The sequence below is a fragment of the Phascolarctos cinereus genome, unplaced genomic scaffold (genome assembly GCF_003287225.1).
Source record: "Phascolarctos cinereus isolate Bilbo 61053 unplaced genomic scaffold, phaCin_HiC Scaffold_1;HRSCAF=81, whole genome shotgun sequence".
In the NCBI taxonomy this organism is placed as follows: domain Eukaryota; kingdom Metazoa; phylum Chordata; class Mammalia; order Diprotodontia; family Phascolarctidae; genus Phascolarctos; species Phascolarctos cinereus.
In genome coordinates this window covers 144,534,330-144,550,492 of record NW_027555514.1, presented here as the reverse complement: position 1 = coordinate 144,550,492, position 16,163 = coordinate 144,534,330, and the positions used below count along the sequence as shown (strand labels likewise).

The following is a 16,163-nucleotide window of genomic DNA, read 5'->3' as shown; positions in this document are numbered from 1 at the left end:
TCTGACTTCAGGCCTGGGCCTACCACTTTACCCACTGTGCCACCTAGCTTCCCAGATCATTAAAGTTACTTCTTGATAAAGGCTTCATTATGGTATGGAGGTAATCCTGTTTTCCTGAGAGCTCTATCCCAGGATATAAGCTCTGACTGACTCTAGTAACCTGAAAAGGCTTTGAGTACTCACATTATGATCTTCATTAGGAGCCATGGATTCAATTATCACCTTTATGCTGATGATTCTCAAATATACTTATTCAGTCCTAACTTCTCTGCTGACCTTCAGTCTTATATCTCCAACTGCCTCTTAGAAATCTTAAATTTAACACATCTCAAAATAAACTCACCTTTCCCCAAAAACCCTTCTGTCTTCCTTACTTCTCTATTCCAGCTGAAGGTATTACCATCTACCATCCTAGGCACACAGCCTAGGTGTCATCTTCAACTCCTCACTCTCCATATCCACTCTGTTGCCAAGGCCTGTTGATTATACCGTTGCAACATCTCTGTAATACGGCCCCTCTTATGTTACCACTACCTGGTGCAGACCCTCATCAACTATGCCTGGACTACCGCGGTAACCTGTTAGCTGGTCTTCCTGCCATAGGTCTCTCCCCATTCCAGTCTACCTCCACACAGCTGACAAAAATGATGTTCTTAAAGCAGAGGTCTAACCATATTACTCTCCACTCCTGGACTTAATAAACTCCAGTGGCTCCCTATCACCTCCAGAATCAAATAGAAAATCCTGCTTAGCATTCACAGTCCTTCATAAGCTGGCCCCTTTCCTTACTCTTCTAGTTTTCTCCTATCTTACACCCTTCTCTACTCATACATTCTGCTCTCCTGTGACAGTGGTCTCCTTGCTGCTCCTCCCACCAGACACTCTATCTCCCCACTCCACACATTATCCCTGGTCTTCACCTCAGTCTGCAATGTTCTTTCTCATCTCCACCTCCACGCTTCCTTGGCTTCCTTCAAATCCCAGCTAAAATGTCACCTTCTACAAGCTCTTCCTGATCCCCCTTTATTCCAGTGTCTTCTCTTTGTTGACTGTCTCCAATTTATTCTCTTTATGTTTTACATATATATGTATGTGTGTGTGTATGTGTGTGTGTATACACACACACACACACATACACACACATATGTATATATAGCTGTTTGCATTTTATCTACCCCACTGGACTGGGAGCTCCTTAAGCTCAGGCCATCCACAAAATGTGATAGTACATCAGGCTTAAAAGTTCCAATGATTTGATCTTGCAGATGGGGGAATGAACTTGCAACTCATAAGTTGTCTTTGCAACTGGAGAAATGAGGGTGCTTTGAAGTTACTAAAAAGATACTCAAAATATTTATATCTTGTTGACAGCTATTATTATTCAAGGGAACAAAGAGAAAGCTCTAGGACAAATTATCATACTTTAAAGAATTTTTGTCATAGTCATACTTTTCTACTCAGCATTTTTATCTTTCTTGAGTATTATTATTAATTTAAATTATTTCTGGTAATGTTTAATAGCAAAAAAAACCCCTCACATTTTTGTATTCCTTTAAATGTGAACTTAAAAAGTTTTATACATTCAGAAATGTGATTTGATTTTATGTAAAGAGCCAAACTTTGACACACATCTAAGGTCAAAATGAAAATACAAATGTCATTTACATAGTACGTCTTTTGTTTCTCTTTATACCTGATACTCTGACTATCAGTTATACATGCTATAAATGTAAAGTGGTCTCATTTTTTAACTCTCAACGCCCTCCATTTGAGGCACAAGATTCTGCGATGTTGAGAGATAATCCAAGAGCTGGGCACAACCTCTCAGGGGTACCACCTAACAAGCTTCAAACTTTCCACAATTTAAAGTTTAATGAATTGCTGTGGCCAAAAAAGTTATACATAGACAACATTTACGTGAAGAAGTACCTCTCTGTACTTAACCAGAATGGTCCTGATAACAAGAGATTTGCAATCTGTATGAGACCATAAACAAATATTTCCAGCCTGGAAGCAACTGACAGAATCAGAACTCTTCTGGTAAAGCCTTTAAGAACTCACAATCACTTCCATTCCAAAAGAAGGCACTGGAGTAAGGTTTTAGAAAGCTTTCCAGCCCATCACTTCAGTGAAATACATAAACCTAAACTATTAATCATGTCTCCATTTCCTATAAAGAAATGCACACAACAAGATTTTTCTTATAAAAATGAAAATGGAAATACCTTTTCGGGTTTTTTCATTAAACTAGCTTTCTTGATTTTTCCGTGATGCTGAAAATGAATAAAAAAATGAAGCTGAAAAAAGGATCAACAATCAATCAACCAACAAACATTTAAGTACCTATTATGTACTAGGCACTGGGGACACAAGTACAAAGAATGTAATGTGTCTATTATATATGTGACACAGAATAAATATAAATAAAGATAAATAAAATTTGAGAGGAAAGCAGGGGTGAGCTAGAGCCACCTCATACCATCTAACTGTTAAATTTTCAGTGTGAGCATTTACACCATGGAAATCAGCAAATGACACAAATCACAGCTTGATTTATTGTTCTGTTAATTGCTTAGACTTAAGTGATAGAGAAAATTTTAGTAAAGCAAATTAAACTTAAAAATGTGTCTGAGCATTTTTTTTCAGTCAGGTAAACATTTACCAGCATAAGCCTGGAGGAAGGACACTAGCCCCTAAAGAGAAGAGGAAAGGTTTTATATGGAAAGTGGTATTTGAACTGAGCCTTGAAGGAAAAAGAGGGATTCTGTGAGGTATAGCTAAGGCAGGAATGAATTCCAGGCCATAGTGGAAAACTGCTGCAAAGGTAGTGTCAGGATATAGGAGTGTAGTGTAATAAAGAGAAGGCTAGATTGGAAAGATCTCAGGGTATGAGAGGGGAAATAATGAACAATGAGGCTAGAAAGATGATTAAAAGGAATCATACAACTTGACCAATTACAAAAGAGTTCCACATGAAAAGAACAAAGTTTCATTGATTTGAACTGTTATTTGTATCATTCACAGTATCCTCTTATAATTTTGTGTTTACTTTATTTCCATAATTGAATACATAAAAGATCTGTCATTTTATCAGTGTAGGTATCATCTCCTTTGATGCAAGAGCACAACCCTTATAAACTTTGATAGAATTTTGTGAGCTGCTCTGACCATAATATTTCATCACTTAGTGAACAGCCTTTTAGTAAAAAGCCTTTTCCAACTCTGTGTCAGTTGATCAATAAGCATTTAATAAATATTTGTTGACCTGATTCGTAAATGTGAATTAGAACTTGGAAAAGGTTGAAATTTGTTTTTGTATTATTTATGAGCAAAGAATTCCAAGTAATAGTGTACGGGGCCTTCTCAACCTTAAGAGAAATATTTTTAAATACTTAAAGCAAACTATTTCTATGAAAATTTAGATGGATGCTGCTAATTTCAAATTAATCTGATCTAGTTATTGAGGCAGATCGATGAACTCTTATTTAGAAATATTTTGTTAATAGCTAGTTGTCCAATTCGAATTACTGTATAGGCTATGTGACTTTTCCCCTACCTTAAAACATTTCTCAGATGACATCTACCTAAAAGTTAAATATTCCAAAGTCATAAATATTCAGGGTTAAAAAGGATGTTAAAGGCCACTTGGTCCAATCTATAAATGACCAAGAATGCCCACTACAACATTCCTAACAAATGATCACATCTGACAACTTAACACTCCTGGTGACTCATATGGGAACATGACCCTTTGCCTCAGTTTCCTCATGTGAAAAAGAGTAGAACTAGATAATGTCCCTAATTCCAGATCTACGATCCTACTGTGGGTGGGGAGGTTACAACTGCTAGAAATAACCTGTCAAGCTTTGGTAATGATAATGAAGTCTTGGGTGGTAGTGGAAATATGCACTGCTGTGTGATCCTTTGGTGTTTCTTGGGATCTATTGTATAATTCGGACTTGTAATGCAGTTTTAATTTGCTATGGAAATTTAGCACACTTGTTGAACCCCCTATACTTTGTCCTAGTCTGGCTATGTATCCTGATAAGTTACCATCTCCAACCCTGTTTCTTGGCACATGGTAATCACCATCAAGACGGTCCAAGATTAGAAAGCTGAGCAGTCCCTTCACCTACCCTGACTACAGATGGTCGGGGGAATATCATTGAACGACCCTATAAAAACACCACTTAAATCCCAAGTCAGTGCAACAGTCACTGCCAGTATCTTGACTGCACTGTTGTCTTCTATCCTAGGCTGATGTCCAGAGATGAGCTCATAGGTATTTCTTAATCCCTTAGTGCCCTGTCCCCAGGGTATTCCCTTCCCCGCCCTCCCAGTTTTACTGCTTGTACCAGTCAACTGAACCACTTTGATGGGAAATAGGCTGAGCATGAAACACTGATCAAAGCTGAGACTAAGTTTTCTGGCAGCATCACCCCCATGAATGAGGTAGGACAGAAAGCCTTACTGCCAACTCCCTATTTTTTCCAGAAAATGCAAGGACTGGATCACTGAACTTTGTGCTTCAACAGCAAGAAGCTCTTTTTCCTCAGGTCCAAAAGTCACTGACCAAAACTGAGTCTAGGACTCTCAGCAACCACACATTCAGGGGCACCACCTGCCTTCACTGAAAAGAGTGAGGGCCTTGAGGTCGAACCCAGGGATTGGGAACTCCTACCCACCTGAGGTCCAAATGTTGCTGACCAGGGCTGGGACTAGGAGCCACACTTTTTTGGGAAGGACTTCCTGTCTTCACCAAAGAGAACAAGGGCTAGGGATCTGAATCTTAGTGATGTAATTCCCTTCTTATTTTGTCCCTTAGGTCCACAGTCTCTGACCAGGGCTAGGAATCTTGGACTTGAAGCCACTGCCCCAATGGAAAGGAGTTCCTCCCCTACTGTGGTCAAGGAAAGGCTTATATTCCTAAAACTACATGCACAAAAACCTGAAGACCTTGGTAGGCAGGAGACAGATGGCAACATTTTTTTCTATTTCTGATGTTTGTTGAAAATGAGAGCTTTAGGAGAAAAAAAAGAAATTAAGGAAATAACTGGTTAAGAAGATTGTACCTGTGAAGAGGATTTTGACTTCTGTACCACAGCCTAAACAAAGAAACGAAGGAGTAAAAATACTGGGGAGTGGTAAAATATATATTTGCTTAGAATAATAAAACAAGCTTGTATCATTCAAATGACCTTTTCTTCATACTTGAAGATCTTTCTACTTGCATGCAACATACAATGTCATTGAAATTATTAATTTAACCATCAGGAATCTTGGGAATTTGAAGCACTGGTTTTTTTCTCCCCACCACTAACATATGGACTCTTTCAATAAATCCTTCATTACATGTATTCAGAAGCTCTCAAAAGTTTTCTTGTATTTTCTTTCCTGCATTATGACATTCAAGTTTTTTGACTGGTCACGCACATACTATCATTAAAGTCATATGCTTTGACTTCTATAGAATTCATATGTTTTTAAACATTGTTGCCTTTTCCTTTTCTTCTTTTAAATTTTCTTCCATTTTAGTATTTTTGTTAACCTCTCTCATTTAGATTCTCCAACATGGACTCAATTTGTTTTCTAATACGTGTTTAAATTTTGCTTTCAGAGTTATAATTTCTGATTTTATTCTTCCCTTATTTTAATAAGCTTTATTTATCTTTTGAAGTATTCTGGAGTTTCTCGTTCTACCATATTCTCTAGGGAATCTATTCCCCATCAGGCACTACTAGTTCATTTTTCTTTTTTCCTTTGTATTCTCGTTGAGGTCTTATTCATTCTTCCTTCTACTTTCAAGATCTCTGCTGATTTAGCTGTTTGAGTTCTGGACTTTTATTGAGTCTTTTACTCTTTATATCTCTGATGTTTTTAGTTTCAGTCACCGTATTTTTGCTTCTTTTTAAAATTCTCCTGCCACTTACTTTTTGGCCCCTCTGCTTTGCTGGTAAGTAGACTGCTGAAGCTGGGCTGTAAGGCTCTTTTAGACTCCTAACACTGAGAAATAGGATTCATCAACTCAGATCCTTCATAGTTCTCTAATATACCCCAAAAGAAATTCTCTGCCAGATGCAGAATGATTACAACTAAATGCACAGAAGACAAAAGTAGGTAAAAATTCATTATAAATTAACGGTAGAAGACTCTTAATACTTCCCAACCCCTTTTCCCCTACCACTAATAGGACAAATTCAAGCACACCCAGGCTGGTGCAGAACATGGCTCTATGATAGGGACTTCGCTATTGCAATGGCTGAGCAATCACCTACACCAACCTGTATTCTGCAAGCAGTGGCACATGTTGATTCAGCTCAGTCATATGAAGTAAAGGAAGAGAAATGAGTGAGGAGTCAGGAGGGCTGCTGGAGTGGACAGATGCATGTAGCTTGAGGGAAAGGAGGCTGAAACCCAGCTGAGACAGCTCTTTCCCCTCTCAGGTTATTCAGGGCAGTGACCCAGGTTGTTGAATCCTATATCCTGTTCTGTGGACTCATTTTCTATTATATTAGCAATATAATTATTTTTTTAAATATTTCTTCATTTTTTTTTAAAAGCATGGTTTATTCGAACTTCAGTCTTCATTCCCCTTATATTTTGTTTGTTTCTGACAAGGTTTTTATTTTACCCTGTGATTTTTACCAGGCTCAATTATTATTTAATTTACATTAATTTAATTAATTTATTTAATTAACATATCACTTTTCCATCTAAGTATATCTCTCTAGAAGTCTTGTGTTGTTTTTCTTATCTGTAAAGCTCCTAGTTCTTTAGTTATTTTGTTGCTCCTTAGCAGAATTTTTTGTTATCAGCATTTTGTTTTGTTCTTTAGCTATTTTAGTTAATTTTTATTTAAGTAGTTTTTAAATACTATTTTTTCTCACTGGTATTTCTATTGACTGTTTTTGATAGAGATGCAAAAAGCCTGATTTCTTATTAAATCTCTTATTCCATCATCTCAATTTGAAAGCCATATTTTTTTTCCCCACTGATCATTTAATAACCCTTCCAAAATCCTACTCAAATACTTTATTACGGTACAGATGTCACCTTGGTTTCTTCTAGGAAATGCCAATAGGGACTAGTGATCTCATTGTTATGTTTTTTCTTCCAATGAAGCAAATGACAACCAATCCATGCCTGCTTAACTCTTGTCCACATTCTCCTATACACTCAACACAGGAGGCCCATCCAAGGTGCTGACAACTTTCTCACCATTCGAAACATAAGGATTCCAGAAAAACACACACAGGCTGTCCAATGATTATCTATTATTCTTTCAATGTGACCAACCAGTCTTCTTTTTCGCTTATACAATTAATTAGTTAATGACATCCTTTCTTCAAGTTCTCATTTTTAACTTGTTCTTTGCAAGGTATTGCGGCCTACTCATGTCTTCATTTAGCTACCACTTCTATATTCTAGTTTCCTTTACAGTGAGAATGTTAAGACTGAAATGATTCAGTTCAATCAGTAATATTTCTATTTATTGATCACTGGACAAGTATCTCACATTTAGAGTGGAAAATGCTAAGTTAAAGTTTGTAACTGGTTTAAAAATTATGAGATCTCTAGCATCTTCTGCTTCCTTCTTTCCATTACTGTGCTACATCATTCTAGAAGCTGAAGGAGCTTGACCAATAGCAAGGAGTCAGTTTGCAATTTTGTAAACTTCATGGGCCGCAGTGGCCAAAAAATTACCGGTGTCCAGCCTACTGCTAAGGAGCCCAAGCTAGAAAGGTTTCAAAAACAGATATGGAACCATTTGTCATTCAATGGCCAGCCTAGTTTGGAGGAACTCATCACCAAAGGTCTATTTTTCAGCTTAATTTTTGGTTCCTACAGCTCATGTAGATCTTCAATTAAGGCATCAATGGTTTGTGATTTGCATCAGAACAGAAGGTACTCACACTGATGAAGTAATAGCTCTTTTTAAGCTTGCAGAATATCCCAAAAAAAGTAAGCCTAATGTGGCTTCGCAGGTTAAGCATTTCCCCTCACTCCACAAAAATTGGCTTACACTCTTACAGTAATTTTGGAGTGATCTACACTTTTAAAGCAATTTTGAAAATGTAACTACAATATATGAATGTGCATTTATAAACAAAAGCCTCAGTTCATAAAGGACTAGCTAGGAAGTTATGTTTTGCGAGGTATATAGTACAACTAATTCAACAAAGGATAAATAAACACATAAACACACACACACACACACATCTGTGGGAGGTAGGCAATGCAGTTAAATGACTTGCCCAGGATCACACAGCTAGTAAGTGTTATGTGTCTGAGGCCGGATTTGAACTCAGGTACTCCTGAATCCAGGGCTGGTGCTCTATCCACTGCGCCACCTAGCTGCCCTAATTTTTAAATTTACATACAGTAACCATTTCAATAAACCCTAAGTTATAATGTTGTTCTGAAGTTCACTAAAAACTTGAATCAGGTATGAAACTGAAATGTGAAAGATATTATTTCTAAAATTATTTTCACAAACCTCTTAATTGAATAAGTTGATTTAAAAGAACAAAACCATCAATGTTCCAAAGTGATTTCATTATGCAAAATTAAAAACCAGGGAAATCAGTGATTATATTAAGGTTATTCATCATAAATGTTATAATAAACAAATTATGTTAGTGCATGGATAACACAGTAAGTAGACTGTGTATTATTTGCAATTATACTGTTATAAAGGCTAAAATAATCAAATTATTAGTGCATGGATACTATCTTGAATATCTATTACTTGTAATTTTGCTGCCTATTCAAATAATCTTTGATTTAAAAATTTGAATAAAAATACATCTAATAGCATTAACAAATAGTGACAATTATTATTAGAAATAGTGACTATTACACTGTAACTGACTTTATGATTAGACAAAAGGAATTTCACAAAACAAAATTACCGCTGTTAACTGCTCTCCTGCAAACTGGGATGCCAAAAGATATTTTCAAGTAATAGTTTGCTATTTTAAAGGCGTAAAAGGCTAAATAAGTGGAGGACAAATGTTATTGTAACAAATATACTACATTTTTATACTTAGGAGAACCAAACTGGAAATTAGCCAAACTCCAAGTTAGTATTTGCTATGACAATAAAAATACTAAATTTAACAAATTTTATTACTACACTCAAGACTGATGTTTCAAAATCCAGCATACGTTCAATGTCTCTATAAAACAAGGAAAAGGAGTTTTCAGTTAAATTTAAAACAATTCAGAAAACTATGTACTGAATATCAAGGGGGACATTAAAGAAATTTGGCATAATCTCTGGCTTCAAAGAGTTTAATATGCAGAATCTAATGGGAAAAGTTTTTAAACATATGAAAAAACTAAATGACAATAACAAGACAATAAATACTATAGGAGATTACAGTAAGGAGACTAAACAAGAACCCTAAGGTTCTCTTCAGTTCTAAAATTCTGCAGGGCCTACTTAAGGTGACAGTGAAGAGGAGGTAGGATTTGGCTAGACAGAGAACATTCCATTCAGGAAGAACATCACAGCAAAGTTACTTAGATGAAAAACAGGTCAGGGATGATAAGGAGACCAATCTGACCAGAGTACATTAGACATGAGTACAAGATAAAATTGATTAGGTATTTTTTCCCTATATTTTACACACACACACACACACACACACACACACACACACACACACAAAGAAATTACAGGATTATGAAAAGAAGATGAACTATTCGCCTGCTTATAGGAAACCCTCTGATCTACTGGGATCTATTCTCAGATTGTCAATTTTAAATTCAATTATCTTTGTTCTATTTTATTTATAAAGGAGTGTTTTTTAAGGACACAGTTTGCCACATCCTAGTTTCCATCTCTTAGATTCCCTCTGTGTGACTGTGTGTTCTATAGCATTTGAATCTCATGATTTGTATATGAGAAACCATTCAGCTATGTGCACTGTTCTGATGCCAGGGTGATAGGAGAGAGGGGGAAGGTGAGGAGGAAAGGGAGAAAGAGAAGAAGGAGGAGGGTGGGAGAGAGAAGGAAGGAAGGGAAGGGGAAGAAGGAAGAAAAGAAAGGAAAAGAAGGAAGGAAGGAAGGAAGGAAGGAAAGAAGGAAGGAAAGGAAGGAAGGAAAGAAGGAAGGAAGGAAGGAAGGAAGGAAGGAAAGAAGGAAGGAAGGAAGGAAGGAGGGAGACAAATAGCCAGAATAATAATACACTGATAATTTTGAAATGTTGTGGGGAAATGTCAAAAGCCTCAAACACATGACCCCTTGTGGTGAAATGTTGTGAGGACATGGGAAAAAGTCACACAGAATGGGTTCTGATCTGTATCAACGGATGGAACTCCAGAACTGATGATACATTTAAGCGTTCAAGATTTCATATGCATTTTAAAATTAATTATATTTGTTCAGCTGTGCTGTATAAATGACCTTTTGCATATTTACCAAGTGGTCTGGTTTTGCTTCCTCATTTAGCAAAAAAATATATTTGGCATTCACACATTAAAAAAAAACACTTAGCCAATACTCTTGCCAATTTTATCCACACCTACAGTCTCTCAGTTGCAAAACACTGCAATATGGAGGACCAAAGATAAGTACAATACAAAACACTCTCAAAAACATGCCCCTTCTTTCTAAGCTCCAACTCATTCCTGGCTAACAGTTTGGAACTCAGAACAAGGGAGGAAAAGGAATAAATGGCTAAAAGCAGATTAGCAAAAGGAAAATAAGACTCTCAACCTTTTAAGAGAAAGCTGACAACTGGAGAAAACCTAACTTCCCTATATTCACTTAACAATACGAACCTTTGTATCTAGTGTCTATTTAGAGCACTGTGCTAAGAGAAATACAAAGTGTAGATAACATAACAGTTCTGACTCTTCTGGAGTTTATACTCTAGCAAAAAGTCTTGAATACAGATAATTTTGAACGAAAGCATTTCTTCTCATTTCCATGAGAATACTTTATTCATTCATTCAAGAAATATCAAAGTACAATATACATAGGTCTATGACACAGACAGCCTAGTGTAGTGACAAGTTAGGAGAAATCAAGATCAAAATCCTGCCTCAGGACTTCCTAGCTATATGACCAAAGGCAAGTTACTTAGCATATTGGGGACTCAGTTTCCTCACTTACAAAATGGGAATGATAAGCTTAGAATCCCTAACTCACGGCACTGTGAGAATAAAATAATGTAATGCACTTTGTAAACTTTAAAACACCCTATAAATGTCAACTAGCGTTACCAGCTTTACTCAGTTGAATCTGCAATCTTGTGTAGCTGGATGTTCCGTCCAATGATGCAAGGTGCTTCATTCACATCTGCCTATCTTGCACAACTCCTGCCCAATTCCTCTCATAAGTTCTATATAATTTCCTTCTAACACTTAAAAGATAGCAATGGAGAACCTGGACTGTCATTCCATAATTCCCAGGACCCATCTTTTTTGTTCACAAATTTCCCATTTGAATGAACAAAAGATGAGCACTGTTATTCCATAAAAATCTGAAGGCCCTTCCCTTTTATAAGAACTTATGTTACAATAAATAAATTTCTGAAATTCAAGTCATTATTTTCATCTTTTGACTACTATTAATAATACTTTCTGGTGAATAAATTAATAGTAATAGGTTATATTATCTGTAAACTAAAAATATTCATTTTATGATTAGCAGGTTCATATATTTGGAATTGGTAGGGGCCTCAGAGGTCATCTAGTTCAACTCCTTCATTTGACATTTGAGGAAATAGAGGATTGGGGGTGCGGGTGGGGTGAGGCTTACCCACGGTCAAAGAGGGAGAGAATAGTTGTAAAACATCAAAGGTAACATGGGAACTCAGCTCCTCCAACTGCAAAAGCCAATGTTATTTCCACTATACTATAATGCCTATGCTTCACATTTTCTGTCTAGATTTGTGACATCATTGGAGTAAGGAATTCCTATGAAGAAACTGCCTCCACCCATGCAGAAAGGCAAACTTTCTACCATTTATAATTTTAGAGAAATGCCTGGGGCACTGAAAGATTAAACGACTTTCCAGGAATAAGCCACTATGTGTCACAGGTAGGATTTGAAGTAAGGTCTTTCTGACTGAGGCTGGCCCTTTATCAAGCATGGTATGGTAGAACTTCACTTAAAACCACTCATTTTTCTAAACATATCTGGAATCTTAAGGTAAAATTCTAATTTTCCTAAATTTTCTAAAATTTTCATGAATGTAATGTGGGTAAATTGGAGCCAGAGGACTAAATGCTCTATAACTTATTTTATAAAGTAATATTCCCCAAAGCTCTGCCTATGGACTACTGATAAACATTTCTGTGGCCTTCACCACATCCCTTCATTATTCTCCTAACTCTGAGTTAAACATTCAGTTACTGGATCTAGGGACTAGATATAGGCTACATGAAAAGGAAAAAAATAGAAAAAGGAAAAGAGTTAAGGTTGGCAATAATTGTGTTTCAACTCCAAATGCGACAGTTTATACTGAGATAGAAAGTAAACCTAGGTAACTCAATTTTATTTTACATACTTATTTATTCATGGGCTCTAGTAAAATTCTACTAAGACCACTCCCTGGAGCTCAAATAGAAAAAAAACTAAGGAATAATCCATATAATTTTTTCCCAATATAAACTTAGTGTTACTTTTTTAACTCTAATAACATACTCTAACAATGCCCACACACAATAGCTGAGATGTGATGGCAAGACTACAGATCTGTTGATAGTTCCAATGAAATTACTCTAAAATTTTCTTAGTATAGAAAAGATATGTTATTGCTTTCTTTATATTCCATTGAAAAATAATTTTATCATCATCTCATGATAAAACTGGGGATATTACTGAGATTATGAAAGAATATAACTTTTGACTGACACTATCCTTCCCCAGAGATTCTCCTTCTTAATTTACAATTCAGTTTCATGTTTGAATTTTCTTATAAAAATTAAAAAGCTGTTTTTAATTCCTTCCCACAGGCCAGATTTTCTAGGTTTCATAATAAATCCAGAGTTTCCAACTAAATGTTCTTTAGTTGAATGACTTTGATGCTTATTTTTCTTTCTAGAAGAAGTCTCAAAATGGGATATCTTAGTTTATGATTTTAGCAGGAAAAAAAAATAAGAGTTCTGGTTCATAATTCAGAAGATACAGGATATATACAATAGGAAGAATTTTACTGAGGCAAAAATGCCAGGAAAATAGCTACTACACTTGAAAAGCTTCTAATGTACCATATTTCAATCAAGATTTGATTTATAAAGAATTGAGATAATACATTACTTGCCAACTTACCTCCTGGATCTTAACTGGCTTCTGTATAATGCACCAAAATTCCAGACTGTAACCTTAATGCAAAAATGTTCATAGGAGAGGACCAAAATATATATGAAAAGATCTATTATTCTACTCTCTTCATTCAAATCTACTTCTCTTAAGAATTTACAGTTTTCACAAAAGTATTTAATTCCATTAACACACTTGCAATCTTCGGAAAAAAACAGCCCAAAGTGAAGTATATGAAGCATGTAGAAATTACCTTTAGGAAAAATCTTTTATCTGTTCTTGTTGGATTGTATGAAGCCAAGTATGCAGCAATTAGAATAAATTTGGAGTAATATGGAAGTTCTACGTGAGCATGTGCAGAAAGACCTATGGAAAATATTTTTATACAGCTCATTAATATTAAACACTGACATAGCACTTTGCAGCAAATAAAGTCTTTTTCTTACCACAACCCTGTGCGTTTGGTAGTACAAGTGTCAGAATCACTGACTCAGATATGGAAAGGTCTTGGAAGTCAATTTACCCAACTTACACATGAGCAAGAACCTTTAAAGACTGGTAATATAGTTCTTGTTTGAAGACCTTCAACAATAGAGAATCTAATACCTCTCTAAAAAGCCCACACCAGTTTTGGATAACTATTGGGAGTTCTTCCCCTCTCTGCATCCACTGATTTTAGTGCTACCATCTAGGGCCCAGTAAAATATATCTACTCTCTCATTGTTCATTGTTCCAACTCTTCATATGGCTACACAGCTATCATTCTCCCTCTAAGCCTTTTCTTCCCTAGGCTAAAGAACTCCAATTTCTTCAATGAAATGCATGGATGGCATGGTTTAAAGTCTTTTTTTATTATCTTAGTGAATTTAATCTAACATTATGTTTTGAGTATCTGTTTCAAAACACACATTTTTGGAAGGTAGCACCAATCTCCATAATCAATTTTGTAGCTAATAAGGAATTTTAAATGAAACTAGAATTCCACAGGGGAAGGGAAGAGCTGGAACAGGGGCAGTGTGGTAGAGTGGGTGCAGAGCTGGCCCTCACACTTAGAAATATCTGAGTTTAAGTCCAGCCTCTGACACACATTGGTCATTGGGCAAGTCACTTGAAACTCTCAGCGCTCTACACAGCTTTCTAAGAACTACAAATAAACAGCAGAGAAGGTGACAACATGTACTGGTAGAGGGAGTTTGATCATCTCAAACTTCCGCAGGCCTGTGAAATCCTAGGTTCAGGGTTTTTACCTTTGGCAAGGTAAAGTTTTTCTTGGAAGGATAATAACTATGTAAGAAAAAAAACATAAAAAATTCTTTTCATTTAAAAATATTACTCCTGTTTAAATCAATTAAGATCTGAGTTTCATTTAAAAAAAATTTATGAAAAAAAAAAAGTCAAGTTAGGTTAGGACCCCGGTTACTATCACAAAACTGTGGATTTTGAAGGGGAGGAAAGTCATGCTTTTTTTTTTTTAATTTTTGCTCCACAGTACTGTAACTCACTAAATTTTTGGATAAAACTGAATAAAAATTGAAAAAATTTTCATTTTTTACAAATACTCATGAAATGTGTTCTGTTTAGCCTATGACCTGACTATGAAAATGATAATGTAGAAAATATTTTTCTACTCATACTGAATTCTTGATCACATGATTAATCTTAACATATTTAATTCTTAAAAGAAATTTGATTTTTTTTAAAAAAGAAAGTATTATTTTAAGTGCATTATTGCCTATTTTCACTAGCGACAGCTATTTGTTTTCTTTAGGGTAGCTAGATGAAGCAAAGTAAACTGGAATATATACAATATTGTATTCTGAATCATCACTGTAGAAAAACAACTCTGCTCTGACACTTATTTTTATGAATGCGTTTTCAATTAGCCAACATATATTACCTACTTTTCTTCAAGTTAAATATGGATGTCAGTCAGTCAACCAGTATTTATTAAGTGCCTATTATGTGCACTTAATAGAAAAGCAAAAAAGAATTCTTGCTCTCAATGAACTCACAGTCTAATGAGGGAGATAATATACAAACAATTATGTACCACAAAATATATACAAGAAGGTACTAGCATTAAAAGGGTTCGGGGATAAGGGCTATTCCTCTCATAGATGGTAATTTCCAAAGGGTCTGGACTGCCAATAGTATTTTTAAAGAAAGAGGTGAAAATATATGTTTAAAATACACAGTAAACTGAAAACACTTTCAGGTATAATAAAATAAGATTTTAGGCAATACTGACTTTGTACTTCTTAGTGTCAATGAAAACTAGCAGAAATGTCCTCAGGCTACATATAATACCTAAACAGTGTGTTCAATTTATAACTCGGTTAAATTAAAGAGGGCAAATCCAGATGAGTATATTTCCTACCCAGATGCTAACTTTAGCCCTAGCTGGTAAAGCCTGTATGTCCTGCTGACATGTAAAAATAGCACTATGAAGGTGACAAGGCATTTATTTATTTGTTAAATTGCAACCACTGTGTTTGGACAACAATTAACTTTAGTTTAAATAAAACAACATCAACTTCCAAAAATCGCCCCATCTAGACTTCTAAAATTTACCTTTTTTAAGTTGCATAAAGAATCATTTTCTAAAAGAAGCAACATCAAATTTTAATCAATTTTGTTGACTGGGAGTATGGTACAGCAGAATTATCAGGAAAATATCAGGTTAAGGATGACTGTTCAGACCCATTTTAATAATGGGTTTCATGAACATTTCTTACTTTATGTAAAATATGGACTCTTATTGACATAAGTGTTCCCAATGAGTATTCATCTAATGAGATGATGCACCTAAAATCTAGCAAAATTAGGCATTGGTAGAAAAAAGTGCTATACTGAGTTATACCTCTATCAAAAAAAAAAAGATGCATTC

The 16,163-nt window shown here is 35.5% G+C and overlaps 1 protein-coding gene across 1 annotated transcript in view; it reads right to left on the bottom strand.

Moving 5' to 3' along the window:
- Positions 1-16,163, bottom strand: part of ORC5 (origin recognition complex subunit 5) — a 102,377-nt gene that overhangs the window by 48,289 nt on the left and 37,925 nt on the right. The window contains 3 exon segments of the mRNA XM_078154504.1: positions 2,226-2,273; positions 5,073-5,105; positions 13,530-13,642. Of these exon segments, the coding sequence (XP_078010630.1) occupies positions 2,226-2,273; positions 5,073-5,105; positions 13,530-13,642 (194 nt within the window).